Source organism: Oryza glaberrima, chromosome 3, assembly GCF_000147395.1.
Source record: "Oryza glaberrima chromosome 3, OglaRS2, whole genome shotgun sequence".
NCBI lineage: Eukaryota > Viridiplantae > Streptophyta > Magnoliopsida > Poales > Poaceae > Oryza > Oryza glaberrima.
In genome coordinates, this window is record NC_068328.1 from 2,942,214 (window position 1) to 2,960,954 (window position 18,741).

An 18,741-nucleotide genomic window follows, 5' to 3' on the forward strand; every position below is an offset into this window, starting at 1 on the left:
GTGAGAGAGAGCTGACATGTGGGACCCACTTGGGGCCCACCAGTTTTTTTTAACTGACATGTAGGCCCATGGTTTTTTATTATTTTCAGTGATAGAATTGCCACGTAAGCGCCACGTCAAATGCCACGTAGGTGCCACGTCAGCCAAAACCACCATCAAACCGCGGACGGACCTCATCTGCACCGGTTTTAATAGTTGAGGGACCCGTTGTATCTGGTTTTTCGGTTGAAGGATGAAAATCGGATTCGTCGACAAGTTAAGGGACCTCAGATAAGCTTATGCCAATATCAAAAGATAAGGCCCAAAGTACCCTACCCTCTAGGCCCAAATCTTCCGCCATAATGCTCCGGCCCACTAAACGAGACGCGGGCTTACCGCGACGCGGTGTGCGTACATCGTAAGCAGCGGGCTCCTCCGCTTAAAAGCTAAGCTCCCCAATCTTTAATACCGATTTCAGGGTTAGAACCCTAGCTCTTGATTGGCCCACGTGGCACCACGGTTAGAGCACCGGCCGAATTCTCGGATGGAGAAGGGCGCCACGTATCCCACCTCTCCATCAGCCGCACGATAGTATATCAACGGTGTAAAATACGTCCAGTGGACCTAAATGTATATTGCAAGTTTTTAAGAGGGGTTTTTTACAAACTTCGTCATCTAGAACAGCCAGGAAGCAGATGAAAAAAATCCTATAGGAAAAAAAAAGAATCTAATACAAAAATCAACGAGCAGTTAGCCCCGTCCCTTGCCTAATTCCATAGTTTTGTCACTACGCATAGCCATTTGATTAAAAATTCAGTAAAAAAATCTGCCCACATTGCAATCTTTGAGTCTTTGTTCCAATTGAAGATAAATCTGAAATTAATGCATAGGGAAAAATCCGAAAATGTGGTGCGGATTGTAAAGAAAAAAAGGATAAAAATAAAAAAGTCAATCTTGCCTGCCCGCGAGCCGCCGCCATCTCCCCTCCCACAAATCGCCATCGTCAACCATCAACAGGCAAGGAGAGCCACCTCGATCCTAAAAGAAGCTTCTTTTAGGATGGGGAAGAGAAGGGCGATTGCAGTTGGCAACGCCACACGACAAATCTGGTCGGCCGACAACCACCGCGCACAACGCCATCTCCTCTCTTTTCTTCCCCTTCTTCTGCCGGATTCGTCCGTCACTCATCGTGAGACGGTGCTGACCTGTTGAGCCGTAAAATCCGAGGAAATCGACGCTGGACCACAAGCAGAACTTCCGTCGGCCACCACCCACGCTGAGCTTCGCTGCAGGAGGTGATACGTCATGAGGTGGAGAATATGAGAGAGAAATGAGCAGCTCAACATCTGCCCGCATGCCTGTGGGCAGTGGCGAGAAAAGAAACAAAGGGAGAAGAACGACAACGTCTTCTCTGTTCTCTCTGTCCGCCTGTGTATGCTTTCCGATGCAGGCTGCCTGAGGCCGTGATGACAGAAAAAAAAAAAGAGAAATAGGAACAGCGGTGAAAAATGCATCAGGATTCAGGAGGACTGAGGGGAGCACAGCTGTCCACTCGATGCACTGGTCACTGGGCAGAGGATAAGACTATACTCCTACGGTTGACGAGTATCAATAAGTAAATCAGTATCCTTCGTGTAGTTATGATTTTTCGCATCTAACTTTAATCGTCCGTCTATTTTTTTTTAAAAAATAAAAACATAAGTCACAAATAAAGTACTATTCATGTTTTATCGTCTCATAACAACAAAAATACTTAGTACTAAAAAATTACGCATGGCTTGTTTAGATTGGTACCATTTTAAAGCATACTATTTTAGGATAAAATATAAATATGTGGATGCATTTTGTTATCAAATATTAGTGATGCATAGAGAATTTTGAACAACACATTTAGCCTATCGTACTAAAACATAAAATTATTGTCAATTTATCAATTTTTTTACATTACAAAATTTTTGGAAGGTTCATTTGGGCACTAACCAAAACATGCCTTTAACTTACCACATAGTATAAAACAATAAATAGTATGTATATTCAATGTATAAATATAGTTTATACAGGCTATATAGATGGTGCGCCAATGGTGCGCACACTTTCTTAAAACACAGTACATGTACACACTCATAATACGCACGCACTCATCTCTATGAACCCCAATGAATGCACACAAGCACACCCTAATTCTATGAACACCTCCGAATGACTAGGCCAGCATATCTTGATATTGACGATATCACCACGGACGCATATCTGTTGACGGGTACATCATCTACCGCTGAAAGAATAATTAGCTAAACCCGAGTGGGCTGGTTCTACCATAAGAAACTTACCCAGTTGAGTTACACACAAATTCACCTCCACCTCACCCATTAATTCAATGTGGCTCCTTGCAGGTTGTGCTAGGATGTTTTATAGTACTTACTCTAAAAGGTTTGTTACGTACTCCCTCTACCGCAGAATAACATCATTTTTTGGCCAATCAATCCAAGGTATACACATTTAATTGGAATTTAGAAAAAAAAGGAATTGATAAGGACAATAGTGGTATTTCTCCCCACTACTAATTTGTAGGAGAATCGTTAGAAATAAATTTGTTTGGGGGCGGAATAAATAGAACAATATTTTTTTAAGTTGGTGAGAAAAGTTATGTCATTATAAGATCTATAAAATTGATTGAAGTTAGGCATAGGCATTAAGAGACTATGTGATTAAGTGGACAAATTAAATGAGATATTATGATTGGTTGAGATAAGATAGTCGTTAATCAATTGCTATATTTTGCTATATTATAAGACAAATTTTGAATACTAAAAAATGTTATATTTGGAATGGAGGGAAAATTTTATTTTATTAATGATCTTTTTTACGTAAAAAAACACTACGGTCGTTATTTAAAAATGTCCATTTGCAAAACCTATTTATAAATGGACCATGGTTTATTTGGCGGAAGATGAGGCTCGATAATTTATGCTTTAAAAATAAGTATATTTCAAACGATGTTACAATTACATAAAAACTCTTTTTAATAACTCCAACATAAATAGATAAAATATGATAATTTTTAATTAAATAACTCCACATGTTGAATTAAGAATGTAAGGAAATTGACCTAATCCTACTAAAAATCTTTCGAAATTTCTAAATTGATGGGTTAAAAAGGGCGTGCCAAATGGCTCGCCGATTTTCTAGTATAAACCGCAGTCAGGGCGAAAAAACACCGAACCGACTGCGAGTAGTAAGTAAGGCTAAGCATCCGTCTCCCCCCTTCTCGATTGTTCTCGATCTGCGGCGGCGGCGGCGGCGATGGCCGACGGCGGGAAGCCCCCGACGCCGGAGAAGAAGTCGTGGGCCGACGTAGAGGAGGAGGAGGAGGCCAAGGCGAAGGCGGCCGCGGCGGCGGAGGCGGCCTCCTCGTCTTCGTCGAACGAGCCGGCGGTGGACGCGCAGGCGAAGCAGATTGAGGCGCTGTCTCTCTCCGTGCCGGAGGAGCATGGCGGCAGCGGCGGCGGCGGGGACGACCAGGGCCCGCCTCTCCTCGACGACTCGGATGAGTCCCAAATCCAAGCCGTAAGTTCCGCGTCGGCGCTAGTGCTGGGTGGCCAATCTCGGTGGAGTCGGGAGCTGCTTTCTAGGGTAGTTTGGTTGATCGGCCGATTGATTTCGAGGTGTTCCTGCTCAGGTGACCTCGGGCGGCACGGTGTACGAGTCGGCGGCGGCCTTCGAGGATCTGAAGCTGACGCCGGAGCTGCTCAAGGGGCTCCACGACGAGATGGGGTTCAGCCGGCCGAGTAAGATCCAGGCGGTGACCCTCCCCATGATCCTCACGCCGCCATACAAGGACCTGATCGCGCAGGCGCACAACGGCTCCGGGAAGACCACCTGCTTCGTCCTCGGCATGCTCAGCCGCGTCGACCCTAACCGGAAGGTCACGCAGGCCATCTGCATCTGCCCCACCAGGGAGCTTGCCCAGCAGGTTGATTGAGCACACATACTTCTATTATGTGCTAGTATGTGGATTTTTTTCTTTTCTTGTTATGGATGTGCACACTGTAATGTACTCTGTTTGTTTTATTGTGATTTGCAGAATAAATCGGTGCTTATGAGAATGGGGAAGTTTACTGGCATTACCTGTGCATGTGCGATCCCACCGGCTCAGAAAGATTATGTGCCGATCGCTAAAATGCCGAAGATTACTGACCAGGTGGTGATCGGCACTTCTGGGACACTTATGAAGTGGATTAATCATAAGAAGATCTTGACAAATGATATCAAGATACTTGTGTTTGATGAGGCAGACCATATGCTTGCCGAGGTATGGATGAGTTCTATTGCTGTTCCTCTATCCAAAACTTGTGTATGCCCATTGCCCAATGTTGTTTTCTATTATTTATTTTGTTATTAGGAGAACGCCTCGTGTTTAGTTATTAGGGACATTTGGGTTAGATATTAATCTTATGGAAAGAGATAATTGATTATTGCAATTTCTAAGCTGTATAGGAATTGGGAACAATGAAGCAAAAACTGCCATAAGCTCGATTTGTTGTAAGATTTTTTTTTTGACTTAACAAGAATAATGGTGGCTTCATGATGATTGATTTTCTTACTCGAAGTGGCATACCAAAGATTATCTATGGCCTGTATACACAGTACATGGTGTTTCCATTGATATTACAGATCGGGTCTGGTTGGGATGTAAAAAGGCTTAATGTTTTTTTCAACTACTATATTTGCCACTGGTTTGTGCAGCATTGCATTATATTCATTATTAAGAAAAATGAAAAAAATAATAATGTATTGGTCCATTGTTGCTACAGTATGGTTCTGATTCGAACGGAAAATTGCTTCATGTTTTTCAGTAGATCAAATGATATTAGCCTTTCCTAATAGAAAAATATTTTGGTTTTTGCATATGTATTATCTAGATTAGAAGAGATTCATTCATATGGTTATGTCTTACATTTGGTAAGACATAATCCCTCACATGACTAAACATTTGTTTAAAATTGATGTTGCTCGTATGTTTCATACTTCATATCTGCTTATGCACTCGATGAGTTTATGTATTATGAGTTGAATAGCTTTATTTTCACGCAATCTAACTTCACATTATAAATTTCATAAAGTCCAATTCCTTATAATGGTGAATGCATTCTCGCAGGATGGCTTCAGGAGTGATTCTGAAAGGATTATGAGGGATATACAAAGAAGCGCTGGTGGCTGTCAGGTAACATTTTTCTGGTCACTTTTAACTTACTTTGCTTGAGTAGGTCCGTCACATGAAACAGCTTGAATGCTCCTTATAGAAGGCGATCTGGATACAGTTTGAAATCAGATATGAGGTTAATATGTCCATTCTGTGTTAAGAGGATGTTTTAGGAGAAGCATTTTCCTACAGTCTGCAAGTATACATGTAAATATGCAATTGCTTATTCAAGAACTCCAACCAATGCTTATGATGTAATTGGAGAACTCCTTTGCTTGCTTGCAAGTAGTGGAAAGAGGGTCTAATTTTAAATTTTTTGGCCATTGATGATTTTTTTTTTTGACCAAGGGCAGCCATTGATGATTTTATCTGGTTTGTTCAGCAATTTTGCAAGATCATTCAGATGATCCCAAATATACCTTTTGAGTTTTAAACTAGTCTTTTCCATGTCATGTGATCATGTGTGGAGTTGATTGTCCAATGTGTGGAGTTGGTATTTATTATTTGAACTGATGGCTGTCAGGTGCTTCTCTTTTCTGCGACATTCAATGAGAGAGTTAAAGATTTTGTTACAAGGGTCATTAAGGATGGGAATCAAATATTTGTGAAGAAGGAAGAGCTTACTTTGGAAAAAGTCAAGCAATATAAAGTTCAAGTCCCTGATGAAAGGGCAAAAATAGCAGTCATAAAGGACAAGATTTTTGAGTTTGGACAAAAAGTTGGACAGGTTATCATTTTTGTTAGAACAAAGCAAAGTACTAAGGATGTCCACAATGCTTTGACATTAGAGGACTACGTATGCTCCTCGATTCAAGGATCCCTTGACCAATCAGAGAGGGAAAAGATAATACAGGAATTCAAAAATGGGTACACCAAGGTTCTTATATCAACTGATGTTCTTGCTCGAGGTTTCGACCAAGCACAGGTACTATTTGTGTTTGTTGACTTTATACTTGAGCAAGTGTAAATCTTTTCTAACATTCTTCCGTTGAAAGGTTAACCTCGTCATCAATTATGACATGCCAATCAAGTTTGGCACAAGAGATGAACCTGATTATGAAGTGTACCTGCACAGAATTGGCAGAGCTGGTCGCTTTGGCCGAAAAGGTGAAATTATTTCTTTGGTTCTCTTTTGTCCAAAAAGGAAAAAAAATGTCGTGGTTATAATTCAATGTTTAGTAAGTCTTCGATTAATAAATAATGAGAAATAGTCAATATCAGAGGTGGCCTTTATAAGGTATGTTGAATTGCTGATCAACAATTTCGGCTGATGGATCCAAGTTCTAAGAGGTCTTAGCTGAGCAAACCTGTCTTGTGGTGCTGACAAATCTTGCCTATGTCTAGTCGAATACTTAACATAATGTATGTGTCTTAGACTGTAAGTTGAGCCTGAGCTTTTCAGCTGTTTTCTGTGGATAAGATAGAATGTAAGTGGCTTGGTCAATTATACCAGGTCATCTTTCTATGATGGGCAATGATGTGTCTTCTGGTGCTTATAATCAAATTTTTCTGGACTTATTTCATGGTTTATGTGTTTAACATTGATAGGGCTTGTAGACCAAGTGATGCTAGGCCAACCAAACACCTATTCAAATTCAGCCCTTCTATATTTTAGTACATATTCTGTAGCTTATATTCTTAACTTTGTCATTGCTGGTGCAGGAGCTGTTTTCAACTTGCTATGCGGCGAAACAGATAACACTGTGATGAGAAAGATTGAGACCTACTTCCAGCACAATGTTCCTGAGGTGTGTAACTGCAAGATGCATATGCCAGTATCTTGTGCTCCTAAGCATTAGCTTATTGTGTTCTGTTCATTTGTAGGTTCGTAATTGGCAAAGCGAGGAAGATTTTGAAAGAGCTCTGAAGGATGCCGGCTTGGTTGAGTAACACCATTGGAAATATGGCATCAGATGCGCTCTTCACTTGTGACGAACAGGCGCGTGATATTTACCAGCTGAAACAGCTTCTAAAGCAAAGCAATCGAGCTTCTTGAGCTCATCCTTGGTTATTATGTCGAGAGCTGTGAATTCTGTTAAAGGGACTCATCCAAACAATTTTGATGCTATGAGCTTATATGAAGCAAAGGTGTTCCTTCGCTATTTCGTGGGAACTTGTTGCAAGGACTAGATCTACACTTGCATTATACTCTGTTACTTCGTGAACTTAACTGGGAACCTGTTTTGGTTTTTATGGCTTTGTCGTCGAGATGCGGTCACCGGTGTACGTTACGCCCTTGTGAAAAAACTGGAAACCTCTTTCTGGGTCAGTGTACTTGTACACTTGCGCCATTGTTTAGTTGCATGTACGATGTTTCTTTCTGCGTCAGCTGTAAGTGTACACTTGATTTATTGTTTAGTTCCATGTACCATGTTCTTTTTCCTGTTCTCTGTACACTTGGCCACGCTGATACATGAGATGCACCACTATCTCTTCCTGCATGCTATCGCTTTCTGCGTGTTTCTTGTTTCAAAGAACAATTCGTGTATAAATTGGTCGCCTTTTTCACTGTCGTAATAATGAAAAAAAAATAGAGAAGAAATTACAGGTTGTCGTGCTCGATGACCTGCGCCGCCCTCCACTCCTCGCCGGGGTTGACGACCACCGGCACCAGCATGGACGCCGTCCCGGTGCACAGGAAGTAGTCCTTGCCGAACTTCTTGTACATCTCCCCCGGGCTGCACAGGTACATGTCCTCGTACCCCATCCTCACCACCCTGAACCCCAGCCCGCTATTCTGCAAACGCATCAACAAATTCAAAGATCAAATTCAGTTCAATTTCAACCAAGCCTTTGATGATCTTTTTTTCAATTCTCAGAAGAAACAAAGTTCTTGACGATCCATGAAGATTTCTTGGTGCTATGATTTTTCTTCAAAAAGGAAAAAGGCTTTGTCTTTTTATGATACACTCCATTTCAAAAATTAACAACTAATGCCTCCTTCAAATGTTTGACGTTTGAACCGACCAACATCGAACAAAAAACGAATAGAGGGAATATGTTATGTCAAATACGGATTGAGATCCTCTGACGTAAAGTCAGAGGAACGTGGTGACTGGCATGTGGACCCACCGCTCTCGGGCCTACCTATCAGTGACCACATCAGGGATAACTTTACGTCAGAAGATCCCTCGACGTCAAATACAAATATACAATACTAGTCTGTTATATTTTGGGCCAGAAGAATTATATGAACATATGAACATTTCTTGGTGGTGATTTTGGTTGTTTACCTGATCAATGGTGGTGAATTTGGAGGGCGCCGTGCTGTAGATGCGCTTCTTCCTCTCCTCCGGCGGGGCCGCGTACACCCTGCTCACCTTCTTCTTGAGGATGGTGTAGAGGTTGTCCTCCACGGTCCACACCCCCTGCCGGGGCTCCTCGCCGCCGCCGCCGCCGCCGAACCATCCGCCGACCTCCCGCTTCATGGCCTCCGCCGGGGTGAGGAGCGCGAAGCCGGCGGCCGGCGGCGGGTGGGAGCAGTAGGGGCATCCCCGGAGCCCCTCCACCGCCGTGCCCCGCCGCTTGTCGAACTTGATGTGGCTCAGCATCGCGCTCGTCAGCGACACCGGCTTCTTGCCGTTGTTCTTCACCATCACCGCCGTCGCCATGCTCAGCGGGTACAGCGTCACCACGTACGTCACCTCCAGCGTCCCGCTCCCCTTGGTGCACCCCAGCTCAACCTGCAAATCTTAGACAAATTTTAGCCCAGATTTGAAGTGGATTTGTTTGCCTCGGAACGCAAACAAGATTCTTCAGGTTTGCAAACATTTGCAATGCCAACATGTAACATATTAAGGTACATAGATTTTTTTTTTCACCTACATGTAATCGCACCATGTTTGGCACAGCTTTGGATTAAGATTTCTTAGAGCTGGATATTTCTAGCTCCACAAATCCATTAACCAATATATGTTTATGTTGATATAATATTATTTTTTTTGACTGAAAAAGGTAGAGAGACTACCTTATAACCATTGTATTAATGGTAGTCAAGGTGTTACATAAAGAGGTACAAAAGAACCGGATAAAGAGGGAGGAAGAAGAGAAAATAAGGAGGAGAAAAGAAGAAGAAGAAGAAGAAGAAGAAGAAGAAGAAGAAATACTGAAAACAGGAGAAAGCATGGAAGAACTAGAAAAGCTAGCTACGCTAGTAAGTCTATCCATCTGCATATTGGAGGTCGACATTGTGGCTTGATGCGATTTCCCCATAATTGTAGACATTCTCTGATTTGATGTGTCACATTTGCGTGGTAAGATCTCGCTGCTGGAATGTTCTATGGTTGCGTGCTTTTTATAAGTTGTGTGTGCAGGCGCCAAAGCATATTGGCCATCCAGGTTTGAGATGTGAGGGCGTAATTGTCAGGACCTGATCAACGAAGTGGAGAACGTCTGTGCTTTGAGTTGCCTGTTCATAGATGTTGAGTTTCTTCCAAACCTCAGAAGCTAGTCGGCAGCGCAATATGATATGGTCTGCTGTCTTAATGGTAGGGCAGACAGCACAATGTGGATCAGATGCCCAGCATTTCTGTACCCTATTGTCATTTGTGTTCAGTCTTCCTCGAAAGGCCAGCCAAAGAAAAATTTGACATGTGTTCGGTATTGCTTTGATCCATATGAAAGGAGCTGGGCGCCATACAATGCCATGATATGTTATAAGCCTGTAGTATGCTGCTGTTGTTAATCCAACCGGGCTTAGTGTACAGCTTCTTACGTCTTGTTCAGTATGCTGTAGTTGCTGAGAAGCTAGAATCGTCATGAGCGAATCCAGCTCAGTTTGGGCTTGGCGAGAGAGCACAGGGTGAAGATCCAGTACCCAATTATCATTAACCAGCTGAGAGGAGGCGGTGCAGTTGATGTTGCGGGCAAACGAGGCCAGGGTTGGAAAGGTGAAGCAATGATGAATTATATCGTTTATATTTTAGATAAAATATAAATTTTAACTACTATAAAGTTTAACTTACAAACTTGAGTTATGTCAAATAGGACCTAAGCTAAATTGGTTTTGCATGTACATTCATTCTTGCGTGTTCTTGTTTTGAATTTTGTAAATTTCCCAAAATTCGTTCACAAAGAAATTCGCATTTGCGAACATTTGGGAATCGCGATGTGAACCAGCAACATAGGAAATTGAATATTCAAGACTCGAATGCAGTCGTTTCCTTCTCATTCCTCAAATATCAATCGAATATGATCTTGCACGTTCATGTTTTGAATTTTTTTTTATTGTAGAGTCCGTAAAATTCGTTCAAAAATCATTATGAAACGATTTTAGAATGGGAAGTGTACCTGCACTGCATCGTAGGAGTCGGAGTCGGCGTCCACGACGGACCACTCGGAGCCGACGAGGAGCGACTCGGCGGCGCCGGAGGAGGACACCTCGCTGAGCGCGAGCCCGACGCCGCCCTTGACCTCGCCGCCGGCGCCGGCGCCGGCGACGGTGTGGAGCACCTCCCTGCACCCGTCGTCCTTCCAGTACACCTTGGGCCGGTACGAGGTGACCAGCCCGTCGGCGAGCCGGAGCTGCAGCGAGCTGCCGTTCCGCACGCTGAGCTCGGCGGTGGGCGCGCCGGTGGCCGGGTCGGCGGCGAACCGGAGGCCCTTCCGTCCGAACGACTCCTCCAGCGACTGCGGCGTCGGGGCCGCCGCCGCCGTCGCGGCGGCGGAGGCCTTGACGGCGGACGGCCTCGTCGGGAGGTGGAGGGGGAGCAGCGAGGAGGTGGCCATGGGTGGGTTGGAGTGGAGTGGAGAGGCGGGGGCTTGGGCTTTCACTGCAGCCTCATATCCGCGAGGCTTCAGGATAGATAGTTTTTTTTCTCATTGTCTGCTTGTTTGCGTTGCTCCCGCGCGTTTTTTGGCGCTTTTTTTGCACAGGAGATATTGGAGGGGTGGTGCGCACGCGTACCTGCAGTCTGCAGTGCTGCGGGGAAGTATCCAACTATGCAACTCTCATCCTACACCGTTATATCGAGAAATGGACGTCCGAGATTTATTCACGTCACCATGTAAATTTTAACTCATGAGTGAATCTGTGAGTTAAATTTTAACTCTCGGACGTCCATTTCTCGATCCAACGGTGTAAGATGAGAGTTGCATAGTTGCACTGAATTAGATGACTGCACCTGATACTTCCCCGCAGTGCTGTAGGGTTTAGCCAGCGATTTCATTTTCATAAAACAAAGTTTACTATCTCGATTAGTCTAATTGTAAATGTAAATACGAGCATTCGTATTAAAGGTGAACTGGTGAATGAGTTCAAGTAAACTAGTTACACCGTAATGAATCTAACCAATTAAACTACGGATCACCTCGTGATTGACCAACAAATTTCAATTGTTTTTGTGGTCGATTTACAACTAGACATTCGAGCCGGACATGCTCGAAACTCGCCGAGATTGTGAGCACACTGCAGCGACGAAGTAGGCTGGTGGTCATGAACGGTAAGAATTCACAAGTACTATTTGCAGGGTGGTTCAAAATAAAAAAGCTTAGAAAATGATGGTGAATCATATCGGGAAGGTTTGACTTAAAATAAGATGTTAGTAACATTTTAGCACAAAGGTCAGGATGGCCGAGTGGTCTAAGGCGCCAGACTCAAGTTCTGGTCCTCTAACGAGGGCGTGGGTTCAAATCCCACTTCTGACACAATATTTTCGATCATTTTTTTGAAACTTTTGCTTTAACTTTATTATAGCCTGGACACTAATCTTTTTCAAACAGCACGATATATCGTGTCTTTCACAAACAAAAATAGTTTCTCAGTTTTTTTTTAAACTTTTGCTTTAACTTTACTATAGCCTGAACACTTATCTTTTCCGAAGAGCACGATGTATCGTGTTTTTCACAAAGAAAAACAGTTTTAATTTGTTATAGCCTGGCCACCAATCTTCCCCGAACAGCATGATGTACAGTATCAAGTTTTCAGTAAGACAGCTTGCGAATGTTAAAGCATCCGAAACCTGTGCGTCCTGCAGCCAGTTAAATGCAACGCTATGGACGACGTGTTTGTTTACTTGCACAGCATGGTTAGCGCGCGTCGGTGCACAAGCAAAGTCTGGTTCGCACGCGCGAGCGCATAGGCGAATGGTGTTTGGTTGCCAACACGACTACTACATTCATCCTATAAAAAATTAAAATAATATCAGATGTGACACATTCCAGTATTACAACTCTGCACATATCTATATTCAGATTCGTTTGTACTAAAAAGTGTCACATTCAGTTCTAAATTCATTTTTTTTAGAAGGGGGTATATCTCACTACGTTGGATCTAGTCATTTGTGACGGATCCAAATCCTCATCTTTAACAGGTATACTCTTCGTTATTGATAAGTGGTCAGTGATGACTAAACTTATTAGGATCTCACTTGTGACAGACCTAAATCTTCATCTGTAATAGGCATACTTCTCGTCATTGATGATTCAACCTTAACAGGACCTTACTTGTGACCGGCCTAAATCTTCGTCTGTAACATACTAACATGTATACTTTTCATCACTGATAAGTAAAGCAAACGCAAAACAGCCGTCCGAGTTAGGTAAGAGGGAAACGCGAGAAACTATTCTATGTACCAAAATATAAGAACCTATTCGATGTTTCTTATATCTTGGCAAACATCTTATATTTAGGCATGGAGAGAGTAGCTGTAGCTCCGATCCTCGACCAGACTGACACTATGCAACACTTGAGCGGGAGGCGAGACCGGCACGCACTGCAACCGTGCAACATCTCAGAAAAACGGTCTCACGAATCACGATCCCTCTCACCTTCCAACCCTGACCGCACTTGAGCAGCAAATCGTCTACTCCTAGTTGGCCCATGGGCACCACATCCCGATGAAACCACAGTTCCTTTCTCATCGTACCAAGTAGCAACAATCACAGTGGTCACCGTATTTATACTAGTACTCCTTTTTCAGCAACAGGTTGTAGTAGTACTGCAGTCTGTACCTACACTTGATCGATTCATCAAGCAGAAGCGATAGCAGCACTGCACTGCAGTCCGCAGTTAAAGTGCTTGGCCGTACCATCCATCCGCTTAGCTATAGTTAACAAATAAAGGGCCCTGAAATGATAATACTACTAGCACTACTCATCAAGCAACCAAATGGAATGATGCAAGCAATGCCCCAGCTTTAGAACAGCCGCGAAAAGCAGTGAGTCAGCTTCGCAATAGCTGCTTAGTGGAGCACTTAGAGGCGAGACCCTGCATCATCAGATGTATATAAAGCAAGATTCTTTTAAGTAAAATAAATAGCACCAATCTAACCCACTTCCAGAACCACTCAACAACGGGATTATAGTACTCCACCCCCCACTGAATAAGCGCGAAACGCAACGCACCAAAGCCAGACATGGTCTTTGCAACTTGTTGTCTTTGCCACTAGGTTTTTTTCTGGCATTTTCGACGATACTATAAACGGAGTCTTAGAGCGAGCTAAAAAAAAGCAAACCGAAAACGGGAATACGGCAAAAGAAAACTAGGCAAAACTAACTAGCCAACTGCTCCCCAGTAGCAGCCAAGCAGCAGGATCTTGGGCCCGTGCTGCCAGTTTCACAGATAAGAGTTTTCCAGACCATCAGTTCCTTGGGACCACATGCCTGTTGAGTTCTTCAGGACCGTCTTGTTCTTCATGGCTAGCTAGGGAACATGGGGTATGTGATCCAGTTAACTAGCTTTGACGGTGCCGTTGGCCAGGGCAGGCTTCTCAGTCGCTGCTGTTTGGGCGACCTTCGCTGCATAGGTAACGACTGGAGCTGTGCCGTTCTCTGCAGGAACCTTCAGTTCTCCATTGACGCCATTTGGTAGCTTTGGCTTCGCAGTAGCAGCATCCTGCTGCTTCTCTCCAGTGACAGAACTTGGAGCCCTACTGTCCCAGACCTAAAATGATAGAACTGACCATTAGAGTTACCAAAGAGGCATAAGAGAAACCAAGGTGCACAGATTGACAAAAGACAAGGCTCAGGCTTATATATACCTGCTTTTGGATCTGCTGTTGTTTCACCCTCTTTTCCTGCATCAACTTCTGACGGTTCTCATAGAAAGCAAAGTCATCCAAGATGGAGGTCTTACTGACATGCTCCTTGAATATCTTAAGCATTTGAATGCCTTGGTCAAGGTTTACCTGAAATTTAAACAAGCAGGTCAAATAAGATAACCGCATGGTGTGGCTTTTTGGAAGTCAAGAACTAATTTGGACAAATATAAGGTACCTCTTGTGTGTCACGGCTATTTGTCACTGGCTTGTTCTCATTGTTCTCTAGGATGATGTGCTTGAGAATATTGTTGGGCACATCTTTGACAATGTGCCACTTGAGAGATAAGGAACCATTCCACTTATCTTGTTGCCAGTACTCCAAGGTCTTCTCAAAATCAACAGCGCCAGTCATTTCAGCAACACCAACAAACTGCCCACTAGTATTAACCTTAAGTTCACAGCAACAAAGACAAAATTAGGAAAAAGAAACCATGATTAACATTCACAAATGAATACAAGACACAAATAACTTACCGAGAAAAACAAGAATATTGGGCATTTGGAGCTCTTAGCCTGAGCTTCCTGATAAGCAGCATCAAGCTTCTTGTTTCCATTAGTGGTACTTGCCCACACATTGTACTTTATGCTCTTATGGATATCATCCTCACTGTATGATTTAATGACAAAGAACTTTGCATCATCATATTGGACAGGGAAGTCATCTCGGTTGAACTGTGTTCTATCAGGTACATCAGTAGCATTCTTGCTGTCACTTGTAGGAAGGCTCTGCCCTTTCACAGCAATAGTGACAGTATGGCCAAACAATTTCTGGTTCTTGAAACGGCCTGATCTAGGACCTCTGTTCAACTCAATTGTTCCATCCTGACTCTCATTGCCAAAACCATAGTACCCGTTACCACGGCCTCTTGGCTTGTACCTGTTATCCATACTAAGACCCCACCGACCATATAGCCTGGAATCATAACCATTACTACCATAGCCATTACTTCCATAACCATTTGTGCTGTACGAAAGACCAGTTTTGTATGAGTTTCCATACTGGCTGTAAGACCGGGTGCTCGGGTACATCCTATTCGGATATGTAGGAGCAGCTGATCCTGTTGTAGTTGTAGGTCTTCTGTTATTCATGCCCTGTATTACAGAGAAGCCAAATAATTCAGTTCACAATCAAAGCCGTAGCGGATCAGGACAGTGCATTCATACGGAGAAAAAAAGAACATGTTTTCGTAAGACTCACCATCTGCTGAGGTGTGGAGCCCTTGTTTTGAGTCCTTGCAGAAGAGCCATTACTGAATGTTGAAGACGACATGTGATTGGTTGTAGTTGTTCTCTGCTGTCCATTTGTATAAGCAGAACCATCATACCATGCAAAGTGTGCTCCTGTGCTGTCATACCCATATGTAGAGTCCAGGTAACCAGCAGAAGGAACTCCACCTAGCAAGGGTGCCCTATAAGTTCCATCAGGGGTCAGTGATGAATTTTGCTGGCTTGATCCAAGGGGTACAGTTCCACTGTTACTGTGAACAGTACCATTAGGAGCACCATTTGTGGTTGTTTTAGCAGGATCTGCCTTAGCTGTTGGCTTGTCAGGATTGGCAGAAGGCTGCAGGTCGCCTTGAGTGGTAGAAGGAACTGGTGTAGGAGGCTGATAATACGAAGTTGGATACTGATAGTGCTGGCCAAACATTTGGCCATCAACCGTTGGAACTGGGGAACTAGCAGGGGAGTATGCACCATAAGGAGCATACCCATATCCATAAATATCTCCATATACTGCCTGTGAAATTCCAAAGGCCAATCAGAATAGTTGATAGCACAGCACGCAAGATTCTCATGACAGGATATTTAGTGGCAGACAAATAACAGTGAACACAAAAGATTCACAGAGAAGCAATAGTGCACAGAGCATAAGCAATAAGAAGAAGAACCACAGATAACCAAACCATAGCCAAATAAGTGAGTGCATAGCATTCCACTTATTACATCCAACAAGATTTGACAGGACAGCTCCCAACAGACAATAATAGCAAATATTTGGACCATTTCTACATTAAGTATATGACACATGGTGCAATTTATGGTCAGCAATATCACATGGAAAGGAAAAGGTAATATTATCTAAGATTAACTTACTGGGGTAATCTCCACTCCATCTGGATTTACATATCTAGGATAATCATCCCACTCGCTCACAGAACCGTCGTAACCTGGTAATTTTGCAAACCAGCATAATTCTGTAAGCATAGGAGAAACCATGAAAGAAGCTAATGTCCTATAAATAGCCACAGGGCTTATCACAGCGCTAACAAATAGGAATGAACAAGAAAAAAAAAAGACATGTCAGCCATTCAAAATAGCTGTACTCAATGATCACCATAAGAATTTTTCCATGGTTCCCCACCTCCATAGTAGTATGCTGGCAGGTAGAACATGTTGGGATCCATAAAATCCTGAAGCACTGGCGTGATGGACCGCTCAGGAGGAATCGCCACGCTAAGAGGCTGGCTAGCTGCAGGCCCCTGCTGGATTAACAGTCAAAAATCACCAGAACCACACGTATTAGAATCACATATCACCGACAGAAAACCAAGAGCATACACGCAAACATCAAGGATCCATCATTTCCACTGTTTTATCCAATACCTTCTTAGCGCCGGCGGGCTCGGTGGCCGCATCCACCGCCTTGGGCTGCGAATCCAAAGACAACTTCTGCAGCAGATCCGTGGTTTCTTCCAACAGCAAAACAATGAATTAAGGAGAAAACAGATTCATTCAGATCCCAAAATCCAATCCTTCGAACTAAGCCCTACTAAACATCATGATAATTATTTGTGTATGAATAAATAAATAAACAATTATTCGATTTCACAATCAACAGAAGGCTAAAAACAGTAAACACAGCCCGATCTGGAGAAGTCAACCCTAGCACGACCACGCTGAGACCCCCGGGCGGTAGACGGCCGCCGTACAGCCTCAAAGCAACACCCAGCCCAACCAACCCTCAAGCCAAAACCAAATCCCCAAACCCAAACCCCAAAAACCTAGAAAAAAAATAATCAAAAGTCACAACCCAAAGGATACGATCCGCGACGGGGGCAGCGGTGGCGGCGGCGGCAGGAGCCGGGGCAGGAGGAGCAGCAGCAGCAGCGGGCGCCGGCGCGGCGGCCGGGACCTGAGGCGGCGCGACGGCGGCCATGGCTTTGGCTCACGAGATAGATCCCAAGCAGAGAACACCCGGAGGCGGCGGCGGCGGCTGTAGATCCGGCGAGACGAGCGAGCGAGCGAGCGCGCGCGCACCCGGCCCCTTCTCCTCCCTTCCTAGAGATAGCTAGGCGCGGCGGCGCGGGTAGAGAGGAGGATGAGGCGGCGGCGGCGGCGGTGGCGGCGGGATGGGTGGAGAGGCGGAGCCGGAGCAGCGAGGCGGCTAGCAAACCGGCAGTACGGTGTGAAAGGGGAAAAGAGGAGGGTTTTGGGTGAGGGTCGGGGGCTCATATAGGATAGGGGAGGGGGGAGAAATGGAGCGGACCACTGGACCACGTCTCACTGGACGCCACCCGCATTGGATTCCACTCCTCTCCAGTTTCCCCCTGATTTTTTTTTCTCCCTTTTTAGTGATACCGATTAAAAACTTTTTTTTTCTTGGGTTTTTTTTCTTTTTTTTTTAACGTGGATGGAGAATGGGTGGTTGGTTATTTGGCTTATGGCCTAATGGCTTGTCATATGCATTCTGTTCACTTTGTAGGTTTGCATTTGCTCTTAAAAAAGAATAAGACTACGAAGTAAGTAAGCATATCTCAACTGGTTAGTTAGGTTTCTTGTGGTGGAAATAGCTTGCTCAGATTCAAATGTTCGTGATGACTTCGTCAAATTCAAGTTATGTCGGTTCAGTTTTTGGGAGATGCTAATTAGTCTTTTAGTGGTGACTTCTTGAATCTCAAGATATGCTACGAGTATGCGTTTAGAATAGTGAGTGTGTGTACGTTGTGAGTATCTGTGTTTTGTACTGTGTTTCATAAAAAGTTTTGTATTTGCTTACTGGCTAAGTAAAATGGTTTGAAATGTTATAATCACGTTAATTGCATGGCTTAATGCCCTTGATAAATTTTGAAATGTTTAAGTTGTTTTAAAATTATTCTAGATATTTTTATCCTTTTTTCAATCTTGGTTTATCACTTAAAGTAGAAACATAAAACCCTGACTCAAATTATTTTATATTATCTTATTTATGTCTCTACGGTTTATCAACTGAAGCCAACCAGCTTGAATATATGATTTTTTTTATCCAATAAACTCATAGTGCATACTGCACAAGGAGATGGCGATTTACTTGTCATCAATTTTTTAGATAGGGAAGAAATCAATACATGGATGTTTTAGAGAGGGGAAAAGTCAATACATGCCTATGTAGTGAACTGCTAAGCACCGTGCCTAACAACAACCGCGTGAGTCCAATGACTCCACCCCACCACCGATCGCTTGTCTCCATTTGCACCCGCTCCAGAAACCCCTACCCCTTTCCAAGCCCCTATACCACAAAAAGAAAAAGGAAAGAAAAACAAA

The 18,741-nt window shown here is 43.7% G+C and overlaps 3 protein-coding genes and 1 non-coding gene across 9 annotated transcripts; 2 read left to right on the forward strand and 2 right to left on the reverse strand.

Moving 5' to 3' along the window:
- Positions 1-758: 758 nt before the first annotated feature.
- On the reverse strand, positions 759-11,013 carry LOC127766831 (photosynthetic NDH subunit of subcomplex B 2, chloroplastic). 4 transcript variants are annotated; one of them, XM_052291985.1, is made up of 4 exons: positions 10,472-11,013; positions 8,416-8,865; positions 7,729-7,919; positions 759-1,265 (listed from the first exon to the last, which is right to left on the reverse strand). In XM_052291985.1, exons 1-4 carry the CDS (start codon positions 10,907-10,909, stop codon positions 1,160-1,162), a joined length of 1,185 nt encoding a protein of 394 aa, XP_052147945.1. In that variant the 5' UTR covers positions 10,910-11,013; the 3' UTR covers positions 759-1,159. The 4 variants fall into 4 exon arrangements, with proteins under 4 accessions (XP_052147945.1, XP_052147946.1, XP_052147947.1 ...); XM_052291986.1 differs by lacking the exon at positions 759-1,265 and adding an exon at positions 5,215-5,290; XM_052291987.1 differs by lacking the exon at positions 759-1,265 and adding an exon at positions 7,555-7,645 and having other exon boundaries at positions 10,472-11,012.
- LOC127766829 (DEAD-box ATP-dependent RNA helicase 38) lies at positions 3,192-7,578 on the forward strand. The gene is made up of 8 exons (XM_052291984.1): positions 3,192-3,546; positions 3,659-3,952; positions 4,064-4,291; positions 5,138-5,203; positions 5,706-6,107; positions 6,178-6,289; positions 6,845-6,930; positions 7,007-7,578. Exons 1-8 carry the CDS (start codon positions 3,283-3,285, stop codon positions 7,070-7,072), a joined length of 1,518 nt encoding a protein of 505 aa, XP_052147944.1. The 5' UTR covers positions 3,192-3,282; the 3' UTR covers positions 7,073-7,578.
- Positions 11,014-11,743: 730 nt separating the features above from the next.
- On the forward strand, positions 11,744-11,827 carry TRNAL-CAA (transfer RNA leucine (anticodon CAA)). The gene has a single exon. It is a non-coding gene; the product is annotated as a tRNA-Leu (tRNA).
- Positions 11,828-13,403: 1,576 nt separating this feature from the next.
- LOC127766486 (YTH domain-containing protein ECT4-like) lies at positions 13,404-17,646 on the reverse strand. 3 transcript variants are annotated; one of them, XM_052291526.1, is made up of 9 exons: positions 17,263-17,646; positions 16,825-16,910; positions 16,583-16,703; positions 16,315-16,388; positions 15,419-15,958; positions 14,695-15,312; positions 14,396-14,608; positions 14,161-14,307; positions 13,404-14,077 (listed from the first exon to the last, which is right to left on the reverse strand). In XM_052291526.1, exons 1-9 carry the CDS (start codon positions 17,375-17,377, stop codon positions 13,964-13,966), a joined length of 2,028 nt encoding a protein of 675 aa, XP_052147486.1. In that variant the 5' UTR covers positions 17,378-17,646; the 3' UTR covers positions 13,404-13,963. The 3 variants fall into 3 exon arrangements, with proteins under 3 accessions (XP_052147486.1, XP_052147485.1, XP_052147484.1); XM_052291525.1 differs by having other exon boundaries at positions 13,404-14,063; positions 16,583-16,700; positions 17,263-17,645; XM_052291524.1 differs by having other exon boundaries at positions 13,404-14,063; positions 17,263-17,645.
- Positions 17,647-18,741: the final 1,095 nt, after the last annotated feature.